General features: G+C 38.1%; 2 protein-coding genes and 1 long non-coding RNA gene across 4 annotated transcripts; 1 reads left to right on the top strand and 2 right to left on the bottom strand.

Moving 5' to 3' along the window:
• The first annotated feature begins 3,330 nt into the window (after positions 1 to 3,330).
• LOC144048684 (uncharacterized) lies at positions 3,331 to 4,368 on the top strand. Its single transcript, XR_013293401.1, has 3 exons — positions 3,331 to 3,452; positions 3,651 to 3,851; positions 4,246 to 4,368. It is a non-coding gene; the product is annotated as an uncharacterized LOC144048684 (long non-coding RNA).
• A 2,428-nt stretch (positions 4,369 to 6,796) lies between these two features.
• On the bottom strand, positions 6,797 to 15,244 carry LOC144049160 (uncharacterized). 2 transcript variants are annotated; one of them, XM_077561842.1, is made up of 5 exons: positions 14,783 to 15,244; positions 13,732 to 14,016; positions 11,769 to 11,878; positions 11,471 to 11,689; positions 6,797 to 8,664 (listed from the first exon to the last, which is right to left on the bottom strand). In XM_077561842.1, the coding sequence occupies exons 2-5, from the start codon at positions 13,932 to 13,934 to the stop codon at positions 8,495 to 8,497; spliced, it is 702 nt and encodes a 233-aa protein (XP_077417968.1). In that variant the 5' UTR covers positions 13,935 to 14,016; positions 14,783 to 15,244; the 3' UTR covers positions 6,797 to 8,494. The 2 variants fall into 2 exon arrangements, with proteins under 2 accessions (XP_077417968.1, XP_077417967.1); XM_077561841.1 differs by having other exon boundaries at positions 13,732 to 13,970.
• A 727-nt stretch (positions 15,245 to 15,971) lies between these two features.
• On the bottom strand, positions 15,972 to 19,309 carry rpl35 (ribosomal protein L35). Its single transcript, XM_077562585.1, has 4 exons — positions 19,159 to 19,309; positions 18,383 to 18,519; positions 17,150 to 17,231; positions 15,972 to 16,160 (listed from the first exon to the last, which is right to left on the bottom strand). The coding sequence occupies exons 1-4, from the start codon at positions 19,159 to 19,161 to the stop codon at positions 16,011 to 16,013; spliced, it is 372 nt and encodes a 123-aa protein (XP_077418711.1). The 5' UTR covers positions 19,162 to 19,309; the 3' UTR covers positions 15,972 to 16,010.
• Between the last annotated feature and the right edge of the window lie 1,142 nt (positions 19,310 to 20,451).

The raw sequence follows: 20,451 nt of genomic DNA, 5'->3' as shown, positions 1-20,451 counted from the left end.
CATCCATTTTTTACACCTGGTCAGTACATTCACCTCTCAGTGAGTTGTGGGTTTGAATCTGAGTCACAAAATAGCCTTACTGGGTAGCGTTTGCAATGCTATGCTATGCTATGCAATGCTATTCCCATTTTCTCCAGGTATTCCAGTTTCAGCTCACATTGCTAAAAACGTGTATGGTAGGTTAATTGAAGGGTCTAAAATGCCCATGGAGGTGTGAATGGAAGGACCGTGACCTCACAATATACAATATTACTCAGTTGAGAGGTAGCAAGGTCCAACTGCTATATTGTCATGTTTCCACATTTACTCTCTAAATCAGCTGTTTCATGCTGTCAAGAGACCAAGATCCATCCAAATCATGTTGAATCACTCACAGAGAGAGTGGAAGTCAACACCCCCCACCATACCCACTTCCGGCCTTGTCCTTCCTACCAAACAACAAACAAAGCCAAGGAGTGAGCGCATTGTCCCTGGCAACAAGCGAGCGTAATGACACTAACAGTCCAGCTAGTTTGTTTTTACAGTTGGGTGGATCCATGTTCACAAAAATATTACATAAAGGAATTTCAACTTTTATTTCCATGAGTCCACCGGGAGCAATGGTCAGTGTAAACTAATTGAGAGCAGGTAAGTGCAGTCGTAAAATGACTCAAATCGGAAGAGCATCATGATGAACTGTGATCATGACCACACTCACGCCACCTGCTTAGTAACCATGCTTGACTGAAGCTGAATAGTTAAATTGCTTCTTCAGGCCTGTACCTGATATCCTTGTGGTTTTATTTCAAAGGGTGTAAAAGTCTGGATGTTGGAATTAAGGCACTTTTTAGGTGTGTGAATTTTTTTTTACATTCAGGTTGGAAGGGTTACTTGAAAATAGTATTCCAATACAGTTACTAGCTACTTGTTAAAAAATGTAATTAGTAATGTAACCCATATTATTAAAGTAACATAAATTGATTACTTTGAGTTAGGGACGCACCAAAATGAATTTTTTTTGCCGAAACCGATAACCGAAAATGAGAAACGCTTGGACGAAAACCGAAACGCCGAAAATAAAAAATAATAAAAATCATAAATATATATTTTTTAAATATCACTCAGATTCACCATTAGCTAAAGTCCACTCCACATTTTCAACACATATTACTCCAGTAATGGTTGAGAAATAAATGAGGTGGATGAATGAGAATAACCACAAGCATACAGGAAGCACACAGTGCAGTCTCATGTCGTTGTGTTTGTTATTCTATGATAAATAAAGTTGTCGATAGCACACAGACACAGTGCTTTTCTGCACATTGTTGGACGCAATAATCTGGAGTTTAAGCTTTACTATTGTGAACTTTTTCGAGTGTCGTCACTCGTCAACCTCAATTGATTTGGGTCGCTGCTGATAACGCAGCTCTCGTCTCGGTCATGTGAAATAAATTCATTTATCATGTAAAGGAACCGAGCACCGTGTTGCTTATTGAACGGGGACTTTATTTGCATTTCAGCAGCAAACAATTTGCTACGACACTTCAGTTGCAGAATAAGAAGTTCGATCGCTGTAAGCTAGCGCGTAGTTGCTACACGCACACACTTGCCTTGTGTTGTCTTCCGCGTCCTCTTCTCTCGCTGGCGCACACGCCATACGGAGATCACGATACTGCTTTCCGTTAACTTTGTGCCGTTGCCATTATTCCTCGCCGTTGATTTGAGATAGCATCGACCGGGTTAGCCTCAAGACGATAACTTTCGGCTACTGCTCTTGAATTAACATTGACGCGGAAATCATAAACGCCATTCCTAAAAAGTTTGAGAATTTTCTCAAAGAGCTCCTAACTGAATCTAAAAATCCCAGCAAGGAGTCTTAGTTTAGGAGTGATTCCAGAACAATTTCAGAGAACTCTGAGCAAGGAAAGGACAGATCTAATGAGGATGCGTGGATGACCCTCATTGTGAGGTGTAAGTCATCATTTCAAACGCTGTGATTAGTTGATCATAAACGTTAGATCAAAAATACACTTTGGATGATAATGGGCAAATGTGGAACCCTCAAATCGATAAACCATACTTGTAGAATATATTGTTACAGAGAGTGTGTAATTGTAAATAATATTTCATAAAAAAGAAAATTATTTGTTAAAAGAAGATGTACTTAAAAAATATCCTCCAAAATGTGGGAAAACATAGGCCCACTTGCACAGCATTCACATAGTGTTAGTTATATTTATTTGTTTGTATTAATTGCCAAGCTGGACATTTTTGCACATGTGAACTCAATTTTGGTAAAAATAGTTTGTTTCATGAATTTACTGTCATCCAGTGTTTCAAGAATATTTATCTTACCTCTTCTGCCCACCATTTTTGTCCTCTGCTTAGGGAACTCCTCAGTCGCTTAAAAGTCCTCTACACACATCTCATTGACATGATGCATTTCCTAGCCAATTCCCCTAACCCCAACCATTAAAAATGCCTACCCCCATTCCTTACCCTAACCTCAACCATAACCCAATTCAAACCTAAAGTCTAAATCCAAGTCTTGACCCTCAAAAAGAAGTCTATACTTGTGGGGCCCAGCAAAATGGCCCCACATGGACCGGTGGGCCCCACAACTCTGTGAAATCCCGAAATGTTGGCCCCACAATGTAACAAAAACAAGACCACACACACACACGCACACACAAGTTTGTGGTACTATCTTTGTGGGGCCATCATATTGACATAACACATTTCCTATCCCCATACCTAAACCTTAACCATCACAACTGATTGCCTAATTCTAACCCTTACCCTCTAACCCTAACCAAAACCCAATTCAAACCTAAACTCTAAAACCAAGTCTTGACCCTCAAAAAGTGGTCTGGATTGACGGGGACAACCAAAATGTCCCCACAAGGACACGTGGTCCCCACAATGATAGTAAACCCCCAGAAAATGGTCCCCATTATGTGAGATAAACCCGCCCACACATCACACACACACGCAAAGCGAGAATCGTTTGTCTGCACTGACTGGTGGTTTTATAGTTACTGTGTGTGTTGTTTTTATGTGGTAGCATTTTTAAGGTTTATCTTCTAATCTGGTTGTGCTCTTGTGCGATGACAAATGAAATTCTGATTCAAGAGCCAAATTAATTGCAGATAGATAAAGAAGCAACCATGTATTTTAGACTGTCACACAGTGTCACAGTCTTTGTGTGTCCACAAATAAAAGCATTGCATTGCATTCCTCTGCAAACACAGCATGTCTGCACCAGTGTTTTGTTTTAAATCCAGAAGCATGTTGACTGAAGGATCAATGGAGAACGCCTGGTTCTGATGAAAGCATGGATGTGCGGGCGAAACAGAAAGAGAGTTGCCAGCCCAAAGAGTTTCATGTGACAACAACATCCCCACTCCTTCCAAGGTCCTACAGGGACGCTAATGGACTGTTCTCTACACGCTTGGAGATTCTGGGCCTGCAAGGTGACAACAAACTTCGTACTCTAATCTGACTTGTGGCTCTGTCATTGTAACAAATTATTTGCCAATCTAAAGTGTTGAAAACTAACAGTAATCAAAAGATAAAGTATATCTTCACATAACCTTCTATGAATGTTGTTAGCAGCAGCAGCATCGCCATCTTTCACTTCATCTGAGCATTCTTCATTATTTCTGTCTTAGTTCAAGGTTTCTGCTGCCCCCTTCAGCAAAGGCCGAGCAGTGGGAGGCTGCCATTGCACACCAGAAGGGCAGGAAATGGAAACGTAAGACTTCTAACCAGTGACAATGGAAGGCCGATAAGAGGGAAAGAATCTGTGCTGAGGTTGAAGAGACAAACTGGGAAGAGCTCAGCAGGAAGTGGATCACTATTCGAAAATGAAGGTGAATGAATTGGCAAATTGAATGAAAGCACTGTTGGGCACATATGGAGAGGGGGGTGGGGGGGGGGTCATGGCAACATTATTAATAGGCATGGTTCATAGGCCAGTATGAACTGTGAAAGGAGTTACTCAAAGTCAAGAGCAGAAGTTACGTATACAAATGTATAGATGCTAATTGCAATAAATATTATGTCTGACTTGTATGTCTGTAATTGATCTTCCTCAGAGGCATTTAATGTTAGAAGACAGAATTTATTAGCTCTGGTTCAATATATCGCGTTTGTTCAATATGTCAGTCCATTCTAGATCAAGTGTTTGCTCTGGATCAGCTGCGCTTTTAACTGATAATATATCTGCTTATCCGACAATGACTGACTTTTTGAATTTGCTCTCAGAAGCTCCCGAGACTGACATTACGGTGCATGCTCATCACAAACAACCAGGCGGTACAGGGGTTCCAGAGCCACATCTGTATTTGCCCTCTTCATGCGGCAGAGAAGCGTGTGCTGACAGTGAAGATATGAGGAACAAAAGGTACCGTACTTGCAAATCCAAGCAAGAGCGGCCATCTGCATGTCACTGTCCTGAACCTTTCCTTTGATTAGGTCTTCCATGCCACATCTGTAGTTTCCGCATCCATATGAAAAAGTACAATGGCGTCTTGGAAGTGATGTCATCCTGTTCCAGAGGAAGTGTAGCACATATAAAGGCATGCCCGCCGCCTACTTGGAATCTGCTCAAGGCATGAGATCGTTCCACGTAACCAAAAGCAGCCAAAGAGGATGACGTCACAGAATTTTTCAGCAAACGTGCTCTAGTTCACTACACTGCTGCTTACTCTTTCAAGCTCTGAGGATATACAATTAAAACCAATATTATTTAGATATTTATCAGCTGGCCAAAATTGGAGTGATTTTTATTATTTCCTTAATGTCTTCATTGGCTTCAAGCTGGAAAGAAAGTGGCAAAAGTTGCGTATGAAAGGGCAATTAAAACACACACTAAAAAAATGCAGTCTTTTGTCCTATTCTGTAACATACTGGTAACTTGTGCAATACAATGCAATAGATACGTAAATACTACAAAGTATTTGTAGACAAGTGACGATGAACAACAGCAAAAAAATGTAACAGGGCTACTTTACTGTACATGCAGACTGTCAACAACCTGCAAGAATGGCAAGGACATCATCATGGATCAGCAATAACATATATACACTCCCATATATACACTCCCCTTCAAATGTATCAAATGTAAAGAAGACTAAAAACATTATAGGGCGACATCAAAAGATGAATTGGAAGACTTCTACTAATTATGGCTGCCAGGTAGAAAAATGTGTTACATCACTCTGCTGCTAATTTACACAAATCCCTCAAAGGCACAAGAAATAAGGACAGAAAACCTCACAAGGACAACGAGAGTGTATCGACATTCTGAACAACAGAATTTGTTGAAGTTGTGCGCATCAGGACAGTCCCAAGCAAACATTTAGCGGAGGAAAGGGCAGTGGTGGGAAGTAACAAAGTACAAATACTTTAGTTAGTACATTAGTGTACCTAAGTACATTTTTGGGTATTTGTATTCTGTACTTAGTATTTACTTTTCAGATAACTTTCGCGAATTTAAAGACTACCACTGAAAAACAAATAAACAAAGAGTCAATTCCACAGGAAAAAAAATCTGGCATCTGCGTTGCCATATTTCTGTAAAAAAATGTGGTAAAATTTAGTCATCTTGAAAATACCTTCTATACATTTTACAGTATAAATATTTGAAAGATTACTTTGTACAAAAATAACAGTTTTAGGTGGTAAATCATCCCTTTTCTGATTTAACATGCTCAAAATGTATTATTTGCAAGAAGTTGTCATTTACTGTACGTTATACTACACTTAACTAGTCGCAAGATGTCTGCTATGCCACCGCATTTACAAATAGGCCACCCTTTCATAGCAAGTCACACGTAGAAATGGAGGAGAGTTCGCCTACTTTATGGTTTAATCATCATGTCAGTAGTTTTCACAATCCAGAAGTTGCCAAGTCCACTTTGCAAAAACAAAGCCAATGGTCACCGTCATTGTTTATCATTATCATACAATCAGGTGACCCTGCAGGGTTTCATGAAATAAAATGCATACATAGCAATTTTGCCCAACTCCCTCACAATAAGCAGGAACAAATTTAAGTTAAAAAAAAGCACACACACATTTATCTTAGCTTAGATATAGTAATACAACATGTGTTGATTTGCTGGCTAACAGCGAGCAAAATGGCTGATGCCAGTTTGCATATTGAATCTGGCTCATTCATTCAAGTCAGAGTGAAGAAGCACAAATAATTGGGAAAAGCTTCTTCAAAGCGTAAAGACACAACTGATAAACCTAGTCAAATAAAAATAGCTAAAGAATGGGTCACCAGATTTGATAATCGAATGCATTATTTTTTGGGAAATATAGTTTTTTAAATTAAATCCTGACTGTGAATGGTACAATATAAAATATATATATTTTAACACTGCAATATTGACATTTCGACTTTTTGAAATTGCAACTGTTAGTGACATGGCTTCTTCTGGGACGGGCTCACTAATCTTCATTGATGTAACAAGTGTTGGCAGCAGCTAAATGACCGCATGTGTCTTGAGAAACATCGTGTCTGCCAATTTAAAGATGCAACCACATTGATTGGGCTTCATCACGCAACAAGATAATGACCCCAACACGCTGTCAAACAACAAAGGAGATCAGCTGTGCTAAGAAATGTAATGTTTTAGCTTGGCTACATCAAACTCCTAATTTAAATCCTACAAAGCACACTTTTACTTCAAATGAGCCTGAAGACAGCAAAGCGAAAGTGCAGAAAAACCTTACAAGTTCTTGATATAATGTTCAAAATCATTAACAAACAAGCAGTACATCCTTGTTGATGTTTTTTAAATTTTATTTAGGATGAATGTTTCATCTCTGTGTCCAGTGTGGAGGAGCTACTGGGCCAATATATGTTTAGTCTTGCTTAGTCAGCAAGACTGGTGTCAGGAAACCAAAACCAAACTTGTGCAAAATTAGAATGTTTTGCGGACTTTACCACCACATTATTGCACGCTCCGTGACTGCGCTACATGCGAACATCCAGCAGTTAGAGGAATTCAAACAAAGTAAATCACACACCAATGGAGAGCATATCAACACGAGGCAGCACAGGCACAAGTTTTTTGGTGCATTTCTACTGACGGGCATTTTGTTCATGGAGGACAACATGAGTTGTTTTCAATGTTTTAGTCTAATTTTAGTCAGGACAACCATTAAACCCCTGTATTTTTTTTGTAAGTAGATAATGTTGAACATTTTGGATTTAAAACTATTTCACATAAAATTCCATCCATCCATCCATTTTCTTAACTACTCTTCCTCACAAGGGTCGCGGGGCGCGCTGGAGCCTATCCCAGCTGGCTTCGGGTAGTAGGCGGGGTACACCCTGAACTGGTTGCCAGCCAATTGCAGTCACATAAAATGTTCTCTCATATTTTTGATGAAAAACAACAACACACAATTACTGTATATCTACTATGACTACATGCTAGTAAGCTAGTAAATTAGCCAGCATGAGTTAGCAGTCGGTTTAACATTAATGTTGGAATGTTATGGCCATTGGATTAATGTTATAATTTACTTTTTTTTAACCTTTCACTGTGAATCCGTCTCCTGTCTGTCCCATGTGTTTGTGCATGTTGCACTCGCTAGCTGCAATTTGAAAGAGGGCGTGACACTGTGTCACATAACAGTTGTCACAGTGACAGATTAGCAGAGGCAAGATTTTACAAAATCATATCATTTTCCTCGTTTTTGTTCATGAACTAAAATGTCCATAGATTTTACTTTTTATTAAGTGAAGTACATTTTCATTTGCCTTCATTAGTCGACGGAAATGCATACTGATTTAGTCCCAGTTACTGTTTATTAGAGAGGGTTTTAGTTTAGTTTAGTCTAGTCTAGTTTTAGCCCGGTGAAAAATGTGTGTTGATGAAATTATTTTTATTTTATTTTATTTTATTTTCGTTGACGAAATTAACACTAGTGTGTACACATTTTAAATCCAATATGTGCCTTTGGAGAGCTGCTAGCTTGAGAGAGATGCCACACTGCTTTGGACTAATGAATAACAATGTGACAATAAATGACTTACACTATACTTGTCTTACACCGTTATTGTGCCAGTTGTCAGGGACTTAAGTTAAGAATGTTGTAATGCTACCAAAAATATTGCTTGTATCAATAAAGATTAAAGAAGGTATTATGAATTCATTATTTTTATTGAACATTTGTTTGGAAATTGGAACAAATTGTAAGTCAACCTATATATCTGAATGGATTTTGTTTGTCCTTGGAAGCTCTACTGTATTGTCTTTGCAAAGGCAATTATTGGATCTCATTTGATTGTGCAGGTGAACCGAATGTGTGAAATAAGGAAGGTAAGGAAACTTCCACTTTTGCTTCCTGCTCTCAAGATACTAAACAGTAAACACTGTAAACACATATCACGTGTGGTGTATATGTTTCATGAATATAAACAAACAAGCATGAAATAAAGAAACAATTAATGACTTAGCACAAGACACACAGCACAAAGTTACATAACTTCAACCTAAGACAGCATCTGGTCTTTCAGCGTTGCATCCGAATGTGTCATGTCTGTATATTGTCTTCTTGCTGGCCTTTTCTCGGTGAAGAGGTAGCAGATCATACACCACACATTGTGTTCTGGAGAGATTTGAACACCACTGCTCCCCCGAAAAGGTCTCAGTGCACAGGAGCCTGTCAAAAGAATACACCACAGGATAGAACAGACACGCTATTGAAGATTCTGACGTTTACTGTAGTCATTGACCTTAACCTATTGTGGGAGAATGGGAGTTCTGCGTCCCAATGATCCTAGGAGCTATTATACATAGTCGACGGTGTTATGCCCCTGGTAGAGTCATTCAAGGTAAGCAGGCCCTGAGTAAGGGACTACACAAAGCACAGCGTAAAATTCCCATGATGACAAACAATACTGGGTCAAGGATTGGAAAGGAAATTTCTTTCTTTCGAGATTCAAAAAGGCCCTAAGTCAAATTTTAATCCTCTGAAATCCTACTTTTTACGCCTACAGAAAGTGAATACTTTTTCTCAAATTTTCTTAAACCTTCTATGCTTTTAGTTTTTTATGTTTTGTTTGTCTTAAATGTTGTTTACTGCTTGCTGCAAAAATAATGGCCCTATGGGGACACAATTATTATTTTTTTTACTTTAACAACTGTAGACTTGTTTTATAATGTACATCTTTGGGCATGATTATGGAAGAAACTGAAGATTGTGTAAATAAAAAGGGATTTATGTACTATAAACACAGAGGGATCGGAACACTGACTAACACTGTACAAGATTTTAGTCCTGTCCATTGCTTTTGCTCTCTCTCAGTGTACTTTTTTGTATTAAAAATAAGTGCCATAAATGCAATGAAAACATCCCAATGGTGTATTTAAAAGGCTATTTCTATATCGTGGATTTCACTTATTGTAGGCTCAGTTGTTGACAAGCAAGGATGGGGCATGATTCATCACTTTGTGAACAACTGCATGAGCAAATAGTCCAACAGTTTAAGGACAGCATATCTGAATGTACAATTGCAAGAAATGTAGAGATTTAATCATCTACAGTCCATAATATCATCAAAAGATTCAGAGTATCTGGAGAAATAGCTGCACTTACTGTCTCACATTGAAACTGTGTGGCACATTATGATTAAGAAGTGCAAAATAAGACAACGGAGACCCCAAACTGTTGAGCTACTTAAGTTGGCAATGAAAGGAAAAGAAAGTGGTAAAACATGCCCCTGACCCAGCTATTTTGGAATGTGTTGAAGGCATAATATTAAGTCAATATTCGCAAATAATAATGATAATTAGAAAAATTCCTGCAGAAATTTTGAATGGGACTGCTGACTCTTGTAAATGAGCTGAACAGTTTAAAATTTAAACGACTGGAATCGGTCAAGAAATGTGTAAGTTAATCATAATCAACATCAACTAAAAGTATCTCACTGTCCCTTTAAGAAAAATGCACTTTTCACGCACACACATTTGACTTGGAGACGTCACGCACCCACATTCCATTGATATTGTATGAGAGACACACCTCAAACAAAACCATCTCACGACTTAACGGTTCAAAATGCAGATTCAAGAAATGGCTCGTTAGAACGGCAAGGGTTTGGGGAACGCGAGCATGTTCTCACTTTTTTAATCGGATGAAAAATGACCAAATGAGAGCAGGTTGAAAACTTATGATTTATCCAAAATGAAGAGGAAAAAGGAGGCGAATTTAACATGGAAAAGATAGGCGAGTTAGTCCGACTTCTCCTCGCTTAAAGTGAAAATAAAGGTACTAAATGACAACTTAGCCAAATAAAAGTTAGTTTGTCTGAAAGAAGAGACTTGTCACTACAAAATGTGAGAATTTGATGTCTAGTGAGCAAAGATTGTGGCCATGGTGACGAGTTGAAGTGAAACTTTTGGAAATATATTTTTTTGGTTCCCGCCACTCAAAGCCTAATTGCTCCACAGAGTGTAATAGAAGGCTATTTCACTCACTGTCTTTGAACCCGCACAGGGGGGAGAGCTTTCATTCCTTAAAATAAATTTCGACACTGAGCTAAAGATGGGAAAAATTGCTACAAAATGAGCTAAAATTCATATCGGTCGGATAACGTATGCGCACGCAGCGTGTCTTGGAAAAAGGTGCTTGATCTGTAATTTGTTCTCCCTTTCTCCATTCATTTCCTATGGGAGTTTTTTGGGAGTTTTTGGGGAATTGCGTCGCCATGGTAACTCGGAATTCCTAGAAAAGTAATGCCGCACCGAGTCAGATCGAGCCGCATCGTTTGATACCTCATTTGTCCCGGTGCGATCTACGGTACGGGCTGCATTTTTGCGGACAAATCTGGGGATTTTCTAGGGTGGAGAGTAATATGTGCTGCTTTCAGCAGTCCCATAATAATTAAACATTTTTAAAAAGTTTATCAGTTTGAATAGTGATCAGCTTGTTTGTAGGAATTGCAAATTATTGCATTGTTTTCATTAACACTTTACACAGGGTCCCAACTTCATTGTAATCGGGGATTATAATTACAGTATATTTATAAAGTATAATTTTTTGCTTTTTAAACTTTTATATATATTTTTTCCAATGAGTATTCATCCAAAAACAAACAGTTAATTGGTTGGTCCCAGTTTAGCACTATTTAGGAAGGTTATTTGTCACCCTGTAATCCCTTCATTTTCAGGCAAGACGCCCAATATGACATCAATTATTCACGCTTAGTGCTCAATAGCAAATATATTGATATCATACTATTATCCAAACACTGGAGAACCTACCACAAAGTCTATATGTTTTCCTCCTATAATTTATTAATAAAAATATCATTTATGTGGCTGTGTGAGTTAAAACAAGACAATCTGTCTCGTAGTAATCAGACTTGTGTGGAAACGGACTCCTCGCCATGTATTAAGTCCGTAGTAGGCCTCATCACCTTGACAGTTTTGTTTTGATCCTATGTCAAACAGAAAAACATAATTACCAAGTATGAAGTAAGCAGCAGCACTGAGAGACAGGATAATAAGGAAGATGGAGCCAAGACCCAGATCTCCAATAGCGCAGGCGTTTGGGCAAGCACAGGGACTCTCCACCCAGATTTGCAGGGGCTCCTCTACCTTCAGCCTCTGGTCCCGAATAAAGGATGAAGACTCATTTGGATTACAATAATAATGCACAATCGTCAGTGGAAGTTCATTGAGCCCTGGAACGAGAGGACAAGAGTGACGCTGTCAATTGAATGGCTGGGCATGAAAAATGAACGCTGGCAATTAAAAGCTCACCAAAGTAGGAGACAGAAAGTGTCCTCAGAGTATCATTGTAATGAAATTCATTGCCATCATGTCCACCAAAGCTGATATAGCGGTGAATGTCTCTGTTGAACCTTTGATACCTGTTCTCACAGACAAAATATTTGTAATTTTGATTAGTGTGCGGCATTACGCAGTTATACAGTATCTACCATTTTTTGGTCTAAAAAAATACAGTTGTGGTCTGCCATCCTTTTGTTGTTTTTGTTGTTTGCATGTACTACAAATCACATTAAACATGGCCTGCAACCCTAATTTAATTCCCCTGGCCTTGATATATTGCCATGTGCAGCATTTGTTCCTAATCACTCGTCTCCAAAGAAAACGGATAACAAGAGGTTTCACTCGCAGCACTTGGGTACATACACACACAGGCAGCAAGTGAGTCTTGTGATAATCAATGTAAGGCAACATAGAAGAAATGAAGGGTAAAATGAATGATTACACAGTATTACACTGTCAGGCATATTTTGCCTGCAAATTGACTGAGGAAGGTAAGCCTATCAAAACACCTTTCAAAATACACAAACTTACAAATGCTATAGTAACAAATTAATATTTTTGACCTCTGGCTGAAGTCTTTCCTTTTCAGAAATGTCAAGGTCAGATTTTCGAAACATACCACATTAATGATCTTGGAGCTTTAAATAGTGCAGCTTAGTCAAAATTTCTCATGTTTTTGTTCTGAATGCGGGAATGTGCACGAGCAGATCAATTCTGGTGGCATATACAGGCAGTGGACTACCTGAAAATTCTTAACTATTTGGCTTAAGACTTTTAACAGAAAGCTTTGATGTAGTAGCTTTCAAAAATAAGAATATAGTAATATATTTAAACATAAAATATTATTGATTGATGTATTGGCTTTAGCATGTTTTATAAATTAAGTTTAAAGTAGTGGCCCTTGAATCCTATGATTTTTCTGTATACAACCCGGTCTGGGGAAAAAAGTTTGGACACCCCTGTTCTAGGTTAACTACACAAGAAAGCCAATTAGAACCACTGTATTAGTCTCCTAAACGCACACCATTAAACTTGCTGTTAAATAAACACTTCTGCATTTTATTATCTTTAAGTAACAGAAGTTTTATACTACAGCTCATCTATTGAATATCATTCTGAGTTCTGCAGATCATATTGCCCAGTCGCTATACTTACTATACTTGCCATATGTATGCAGGAGGTTTTAAAAACAAATGCTACGCATTTATAACAGGAATCTCAATTGCCACAGGAACATCAGAGCATAATACTGTACAGCAGAGCCATGTGTTTAGGGTGGCCCCTGCTGGTCACCTGCGACATAACAGCTCAACAAACATGCATCGCATACAGGGGAAAAAACTAACTGTAATAGCAGCAATTTTGTTGCCCGATTTAGCAACTTTTCCCACCTAACAACAAAAGTACTTTCATGATTAGTTTTGAAACTTAAGTAAAACACTTAACTTATAACATGCATTTTCCCTCTAAATTAGTGATTCTTAACTGGTAATTTGGGACCCCAAATTTAAAAAAAATTTTTTTTTTACTACATTGCAGCTTATTTGTATTCTGTTTCTTTCTCTCTGTACTGTACTGACCAAGTTCTCACACAGCGCATACAATATATTGGTTAGTGTTTCAAAATAAACAACTTTTGTCTCATTATGTTCATTTTTTGAATTGCCAGTGTATGTAATCCACTTAATGTTCATCACTCAATGGCAACTTTATTGAGCAACTTAAAGCAACCAATAGACATCTTTTCTTGAAAATGAGTTGGCAATACTGGCAGATAACCCTAAGAAAGTAACTAAATTGCGTGAGAGAGTATAGATGCATAGAAAAGTGTCTGATCATGGAAAGCTGCAACATGACTAAAATACTTGTAAACAAATTTAATATGGCTATTCTCTTCTCTTCTTGTTTTTTTCTATCTCAGCAGTGGCTGTACCTGACAATGAGGCATGCAGCAACATTGGTACAGTCACTTCCTGTCAGGTCCTCCGGCTGCGAGAAAGACTGGCACGGGCTGAAGGTGAGCAGGAACTCGGCATTGACTGGCCCGTCCTCTTCATGGATAGGCTTCATCCGCCCCAGGAAACCATCTGCGTCTCCCATAGCTTGCAGATTTATCACGCCACTGCCATCCTTCATGATGCATTTGCAGTTGTTGACTCTGAAGCAGCCGGACTTCTTGGTGGAAACCAGATGTGGGCACACAAATAAGGGAAACACGCTAAAACAGACACACAGTCTGAGGAGAAAGCTCATGGTGGAGTGGTGCACAGTGACAAACTTGTTGGTTAATGGTTGATGGGCAGCTGACAGTTCGGTGTTACTAGGAAAGCAATTAGAATCAAGGTGGCGGTCATTCCAGACATTCCTTGGGTCAACTTTGCTCACAGCAGCATCTTTCAAACACCAGCGTTTTGATTGTGTCCTTAATTGACTGCTTGTGCAGTTTTGGCACAAAACTCATCTAATACACAGTGCGGTAAAAAAAATGCTTGCCCTTTTCTTGTGTTGCGTAAAGTGTAAGGTAACTGACATGTATCTGGCAAAGTTGCAAAGTCAATCGTAATTTTTTAGGACTGCAGTGAACTCTTGAATTGTATCATACCCCACATATGGAGATACTGTACGTATCACATTGTCTTTTATTGGAAAGATACACACCCAACGATCACAGTGATGACTCATCCTGGAGGTCACAAAAGAACACTCACCAGTCATCTTTGGATTGTATTTGTTACTCAAATAACAACAGTGCAACATGTGTTGTTAGTGGCCATTTCCACGGAGAAATCAAGTTTTGTCCAATTTGATAAGTGGAACTAATAATTTTGCTCACAACTGCATTGTTGTTTATTATGAGCATATAGGCAGCTAGTGTATTTATATGCTAGCAAACAGAATTCTATTCTGATATTGTCCACTGACAGAAAGCTTGCACGTTTACAGATCCTCTATGTAAACGGGGACTGCGTGAAATGGGTACACACCATTCAATTTCTGATCTTGCAGACTTCTTGACAACCTCTCCTGGACTGCCAACTGTAACATCACTGTGATGAAGAAAGTGCAGTTGCAGCGACTTCACTTCCAACTGCTACACTTGGTCGCCAGAGGTCACACGAAACTCGGACAGATATTCATTCAGAATCAAAAGTCTGAACTGTTCTACCAGATCTGCAATTATGTTGACATATTGATGCTCGTCAATTTTTTTTGAATATCTTCAAAAAGTAGAAGAATTTCCATAATTTCATTCAAAAAGTCTTAAACTTAAGTGATTTTAAGCATTTATCTGTTTATTTTTATATTAATTGGGCTCCCAGCTCATAAAACCAATGAAAACCGGATCCTCAAAAAATAATAATGTGAAGAAATCACCTTGCATAAAAAAAAGATGAATGGTATTTTCAAATCGGTATGTCAATCTTCAATAGTTTGGTTGGATTCCCTTTGCCTGAATCACTGCTTCGATGCGCAGTGGCATTGCCTGGGGGTCCTGGAAGCCCAGGCTTTCTTGATACTTGCTGTCAGCTGTTTTTGGGTCTGGTGGCCGTCACTTTCCTCAGGATAGTACTGTAATACAAGAGGAAAATGAGGGCCACCAGACCCAAAAACAAAAAGCTAACCGCAAGCATCAAAAAAGCCTGGGCCTCCAGGACCCCCAGGCAATGCCACTGCGCATCAAGGCAGCGGTGAAGGCAAAGGGAATCCAATCAACTATTGAAGATTGACATATCATTTTGAAAACACCATCCATCTATTCATATTTTTTTTACCCCCCATGCAAAATACTGGGAAGTAAGCATGGTTATTTCTTCACATCCTATTTTTGTGGATTTTATGAGCTGGAAGCCCAAATAATGTGCAAATAAACAAGCAAATAATTGAAATCACTTGAGCTGCTTTCTGAATGAAGTTACAGAAAGTATTCAACTTTTCGAAGATATTCTAATAGCACCTGTGCGTGCAATATTTGTACTTTTGTGGAATATAACTTTTAGGTTTTTGTACTTTTTATTTCATTATATTCCATTAGCAGCGCATATTCTTTTACATTATGGCACCAAAGGGGTTGTATTGTATATAATGACAAAAAAGGCTATTCAGATTCTATTTAATTATAGTTTATAGAAGCATAAGTGACTAACCAAGTTAATAGTGAAGAGGACAAAAGGCCCAACTTGAACATGTTTTATTTAGTATATAGAAAACGCATCAAGCTTTGACAGCAAATTTGCGCATTGAGTAAAGAAGATCTTTCCTCTGCCGTTTCTTTGTGCGCAGACTCTCCTCATGTTTGTTGAGGCGGCGACGCAGAGCTCTGGTCTTCTTAGGCCTCAGATCCAGGGGCTTGTACTTCTTGCCCTAAAATCAATCAAATAAGACCCAGTTACACAAGGAAGTGAAGATCAAGCAGCCAATGCTATAAATTAGTTTGTAAGTGTGTTTTTTATTTATTTATTTGGGTTATGTTTGTCCTTGCACCCAACTCAAGTACATGAAAATTTGTGTGGCCACATGACGTGTCTTTCAAACAGTAATCATATATTTTCAGTGCCTAAAAAAATTGCAACACATTCAATTTTGTGAGGGCAATTAAATCATTGCAGCAGCAGGAGCAGCAACAATCACATCTAGATGAGGACCGATGGTGGATCATAGGTCTAAAATGCGGCTTGGTTCGCGACAAAAAAACACTGCAAACAGATATCTTTTTGCTCCGATTAACGTGCATAGTCAAAAAAACCGCCAACGGGTACTCGTTAGCTCCAAGGACAAAATGAATAGCTCACATCTGGTTCTAAAAATAGCTCACCAGTGATGAGACACTGACACTAAGATTTAAAACCTATGTTAAAATGTATTTGTACTAACATGGTGCACATTTCTTCTGTACCAAATATTCTATATTACGTTTAAAAATAAAACTGTTGATTGGGAGAAAATGGGCTGTTTTATTCACTGTAATATTTCACAAAATGTCAGCTGTGATATATGCAATACAATATTTTTGTTCACGAGGATCATACCATCAAACTCTAATATTGGCCTTGTCAACACACATACAGTACTAACATCCAAAAAGTAACGTAAAAATACAAGAGCAGCACTGAAGAGGAATAAAATCAAATCTAAAAAAATCACAACTAAGAAAAATGTAAATGGAAACAATGTTGGCCTACTTGTGATTGTAATGCATTTAAGAAATAGAGGGTTGTGAATAACACCGACATCACGCCTCAGACTTTTGGTATGCAGTTGTCAACGTATCAGCTCAAGAAATAACAACAAGAGTATCAAAGTGAAACCTCAAGTCACATGCAGACATACTGGTGCAAATTACTCTTTCTCACCTTGTAGAACTTTCTTAGATTCTCCTTTTGAGTCTGGTTGATGACCGTCAGGACTCTGGCGATAGATTTGCGGACAACACGACTGCAAAAGACAGATACAGTGTAAACACATTCAGAGACCAGAACAAACTACATCTGCAATCATCTTAACCTGTAGGTTATATATCAACTCAAAATGTGACAGCATATTCATTCTCCACAGTACATGACATATGTGATTAAGCCAAGTCATTGTTGCCCAACACGATGTTCAACCTAAACGTGTACATAATGGATTGATGACATTCAAATCAGAACCACATCAAGCTAGTGCTGGGGGATATAAACGGTATATTCAATACAAGGTTGCCACTTCCACTATAAATTTTGCGGAAGGTAAAGATTTTGAGATTTTATTTCAGTGCTGTTCAAACATGAAACAGATTCCAACCTGTTTGCTAAATGCAGTGGCTATAAGCCTGAATTTTCAGATAAATACATTATACATGTACAAGTTTACTGATTAGTATTTTCCAAATTTGAGTAAAAAAATTGCAACAATCAATTTTATAGATTCATGCCGGGATTAATCTGTATTGAATCGAATGGTAACCTATGAATCGTGATACTAATCGAATTGCCAGGTACTAGGCAATTCACACCCCTAACCTTTAATATAGTCCCTTTTAAACAAAACAATGAACAGGAAGTACACAGTCCGGATCATAGTATAGCAGTTTTATTTTATTTTCATTAGTTACGTGTTTACATATTGCACCCCCTGCAATGTTGAATCGCTGTCATTCTTTACGTCATATGACACTACACAATGCAAATTGAGATAACTATACATGAGCAAATTCGGTCAAGCTGTATCCACCCCCAAAAAGTGGTGCGACCAACTGAAAAAGTTGGTAGCAACGGTGCTACCAGTGCAAGTTAGTGTAGCGCACTGAATATTTTTTTTTTTGCACCAGAGTGCTGACTTTTAATTTAGATTTTAGATTTAAACAATAAAGGTTATCTAAAGTAAATTTATTCTTTCATTGTTTTTTTATCTATATAGCTTCTATAAAGGACTATGTAAACCTGGAATCAAATGATTTATTAAAAAAAAACAAATAACTTAATTCTATATTGTGATATATAGTTACCGTGAAGGGATGACGTTTATACCGTGATATGAATTTTGGGCCATATTGCCCAGCCGACATCAAGACGTCCAACGAATTCATTATTTCACACAGTACTCACATCTTCGACAGCTTAGACGCAGCACCGCCGGTTACTTTGGCCACACGAAGCTGTGACAATTCATTTTTCAGGTCATCCAGCTGCTTGAGCAGCTCCTCCTTCTTCTTACCACGCAAATCTCTTGCCTTTATCTTGGCCTGCATGAAATGAGATTTAACAGGATGTCAAAAATGGTTAGAAAGAGGCAAAAATTGGACAGTCTCCATTTACGCCAGTTCGCCAGGGGCTGAGAATCAAAACAATGCAGTCGGATAGCACAGTGCCCAAAATTGACATCTCAAGTCTCAGTCTTTTGGTAAGCAGTTGTGAATGCATCAGCAGTACATCAGCTCAACAAATATCATCTCAGACGAGAGAGCCAAGTGAAGCACGTATTTTTGCTTCGCTTCACACGAGCTCTTAAGTGAAAAGATCACATTTAACGCACCGACTACTTCACCCCTATATCTAGTCCTATAATATTAGAAGACACAAATTCCATCAATTAAATTACTAGACCGTCGCGAGTTTCAAATCATCAATCGCACCACGAAATGAGCTTTCCGGCTACCAATGTCGCCATTGCGTTAGCACATAGCAACTTAGCTCATCGACGCCAGTAAATGCTAGTGTAGTTTAAACTAGCATTTTACTTATTGTCGAGTGTGGCCTACTTATTAAAAGACAACCATAGAGCGACCTAAGTTGCTTATGCGTTTATATTTGACATCTGCTATGAAGCTTAACTGCGATAAACACTTACATTTACTCATTAAAAGAGAACCGTAGAGACTCACCATGTTGCCTCTTGCTTCGCTGCTAGAAAGGCCGGACGTACCGCGTGTTCGCAAATACGAGCTTCCGGAGATCTTCTTCGTCGCCTCTCGGGATTGTGCGTCAACGTCATACAAACAACAGCGCCACGGTGTGACTGCATTGCAAAATGAAATGGCGAGTTATAAAGAAAATTACAGAATATAAACCAGTTTTAAAAAATAAAATAGATACAAATAAAACATTTCACTATTTGGTGTATAGTTACAACGTATATAAGGATGGTTATTATTTCCATTTTAGATTTAATGTACTTTAGCAGATGTTAAGAATATTTACAAAATAACACTTGACTTAGCAACCTTACAGAGTTTGGAGGCAGGCACGGCATTGCTTCTACCATTTCTCTATCAATAATTCAGAAAAAATAAGTCATTGTCGTGAGAGCCATTAATTAGTAACATATTAAAAAGTATTACTTTATGGTGTTTGATGACTTATATGGTTTACGTCATGCCCACTACGTCATTTTGCGTGGACAGCAAAAGCAAATTACGGGCATTTACTTCGTTTCTTGCTGAAACACAAATATTACAAATTGTTTTCACTTTTAAAAACATTGATTTTGCAATGTTTTTTTTTTGCTACAAATATTTAAACAAACAGTTATATTGGCCTCTGATTCTCAAACTAGTTATTCCATTTGTCTTGTATACAACATGTGATTATTAGGCGATCATAGATTTATTTGGGGTCACAGGCAAAAGGGCCCTCCGAAGGAAACCATTACTACGATGTAGCCCGCAACAAAAAATTGTTTTGACGTAGACCGGTACCAGTAGCAAAAATATGTGGTGCCATATTAGGCTCTTACTTATTTTCCTAAAATAATCATCATGTACATCATGTGTTTAGTCAGTCGTGTTAAAAACACCACATTTTATATTTTAAAAAAGTGTCTCAAGTGACACTTAAGATTTTTTTTAATATACTGTATTACAAATTATCTGCCATCCCTGTGTACACCTCACGTAATAAAATAAAATCCCACATTGGCCATAAAAATAACTTGAATCTGACAAAAGTAATAAACATTTGATGGAAATTAAACAATATAAAATTAGACATTACTTTCAAATTGTGGTTCAACAGAAATATTAAAAAAAAAAAAAAAAAAAAAACTTATGAAACAGACCTGAACAAAAATGATGGCACCCTTAATATTTTGTGGCACAAACTTTTGAGGCAATCACATTATTTGTTTAACTTTCAAAGAGTCTTCCGCAACTCTCAGGGGGTATTTTGGTTCACTCTTC

This window comes from Vanacampus margaritifer, chromosome 3, assembly GCF_051991255.1.
Source record: "Vanacampus margaritifer isolate UIUO_Vmar chromosome 3, RoL_Vmar_1.0, whole genome shotgun sequence".
NCBI classification, from domain to species: Eukaryota; Metazoa; Chordata; class Actinopteri; order Syngnathiformes; family Syngnathidae; genus Vanacampus; species Vanacampus margaritifer.
This window is presented reverse-complemented; position numbering and strand designations above follow the sequence as displayed.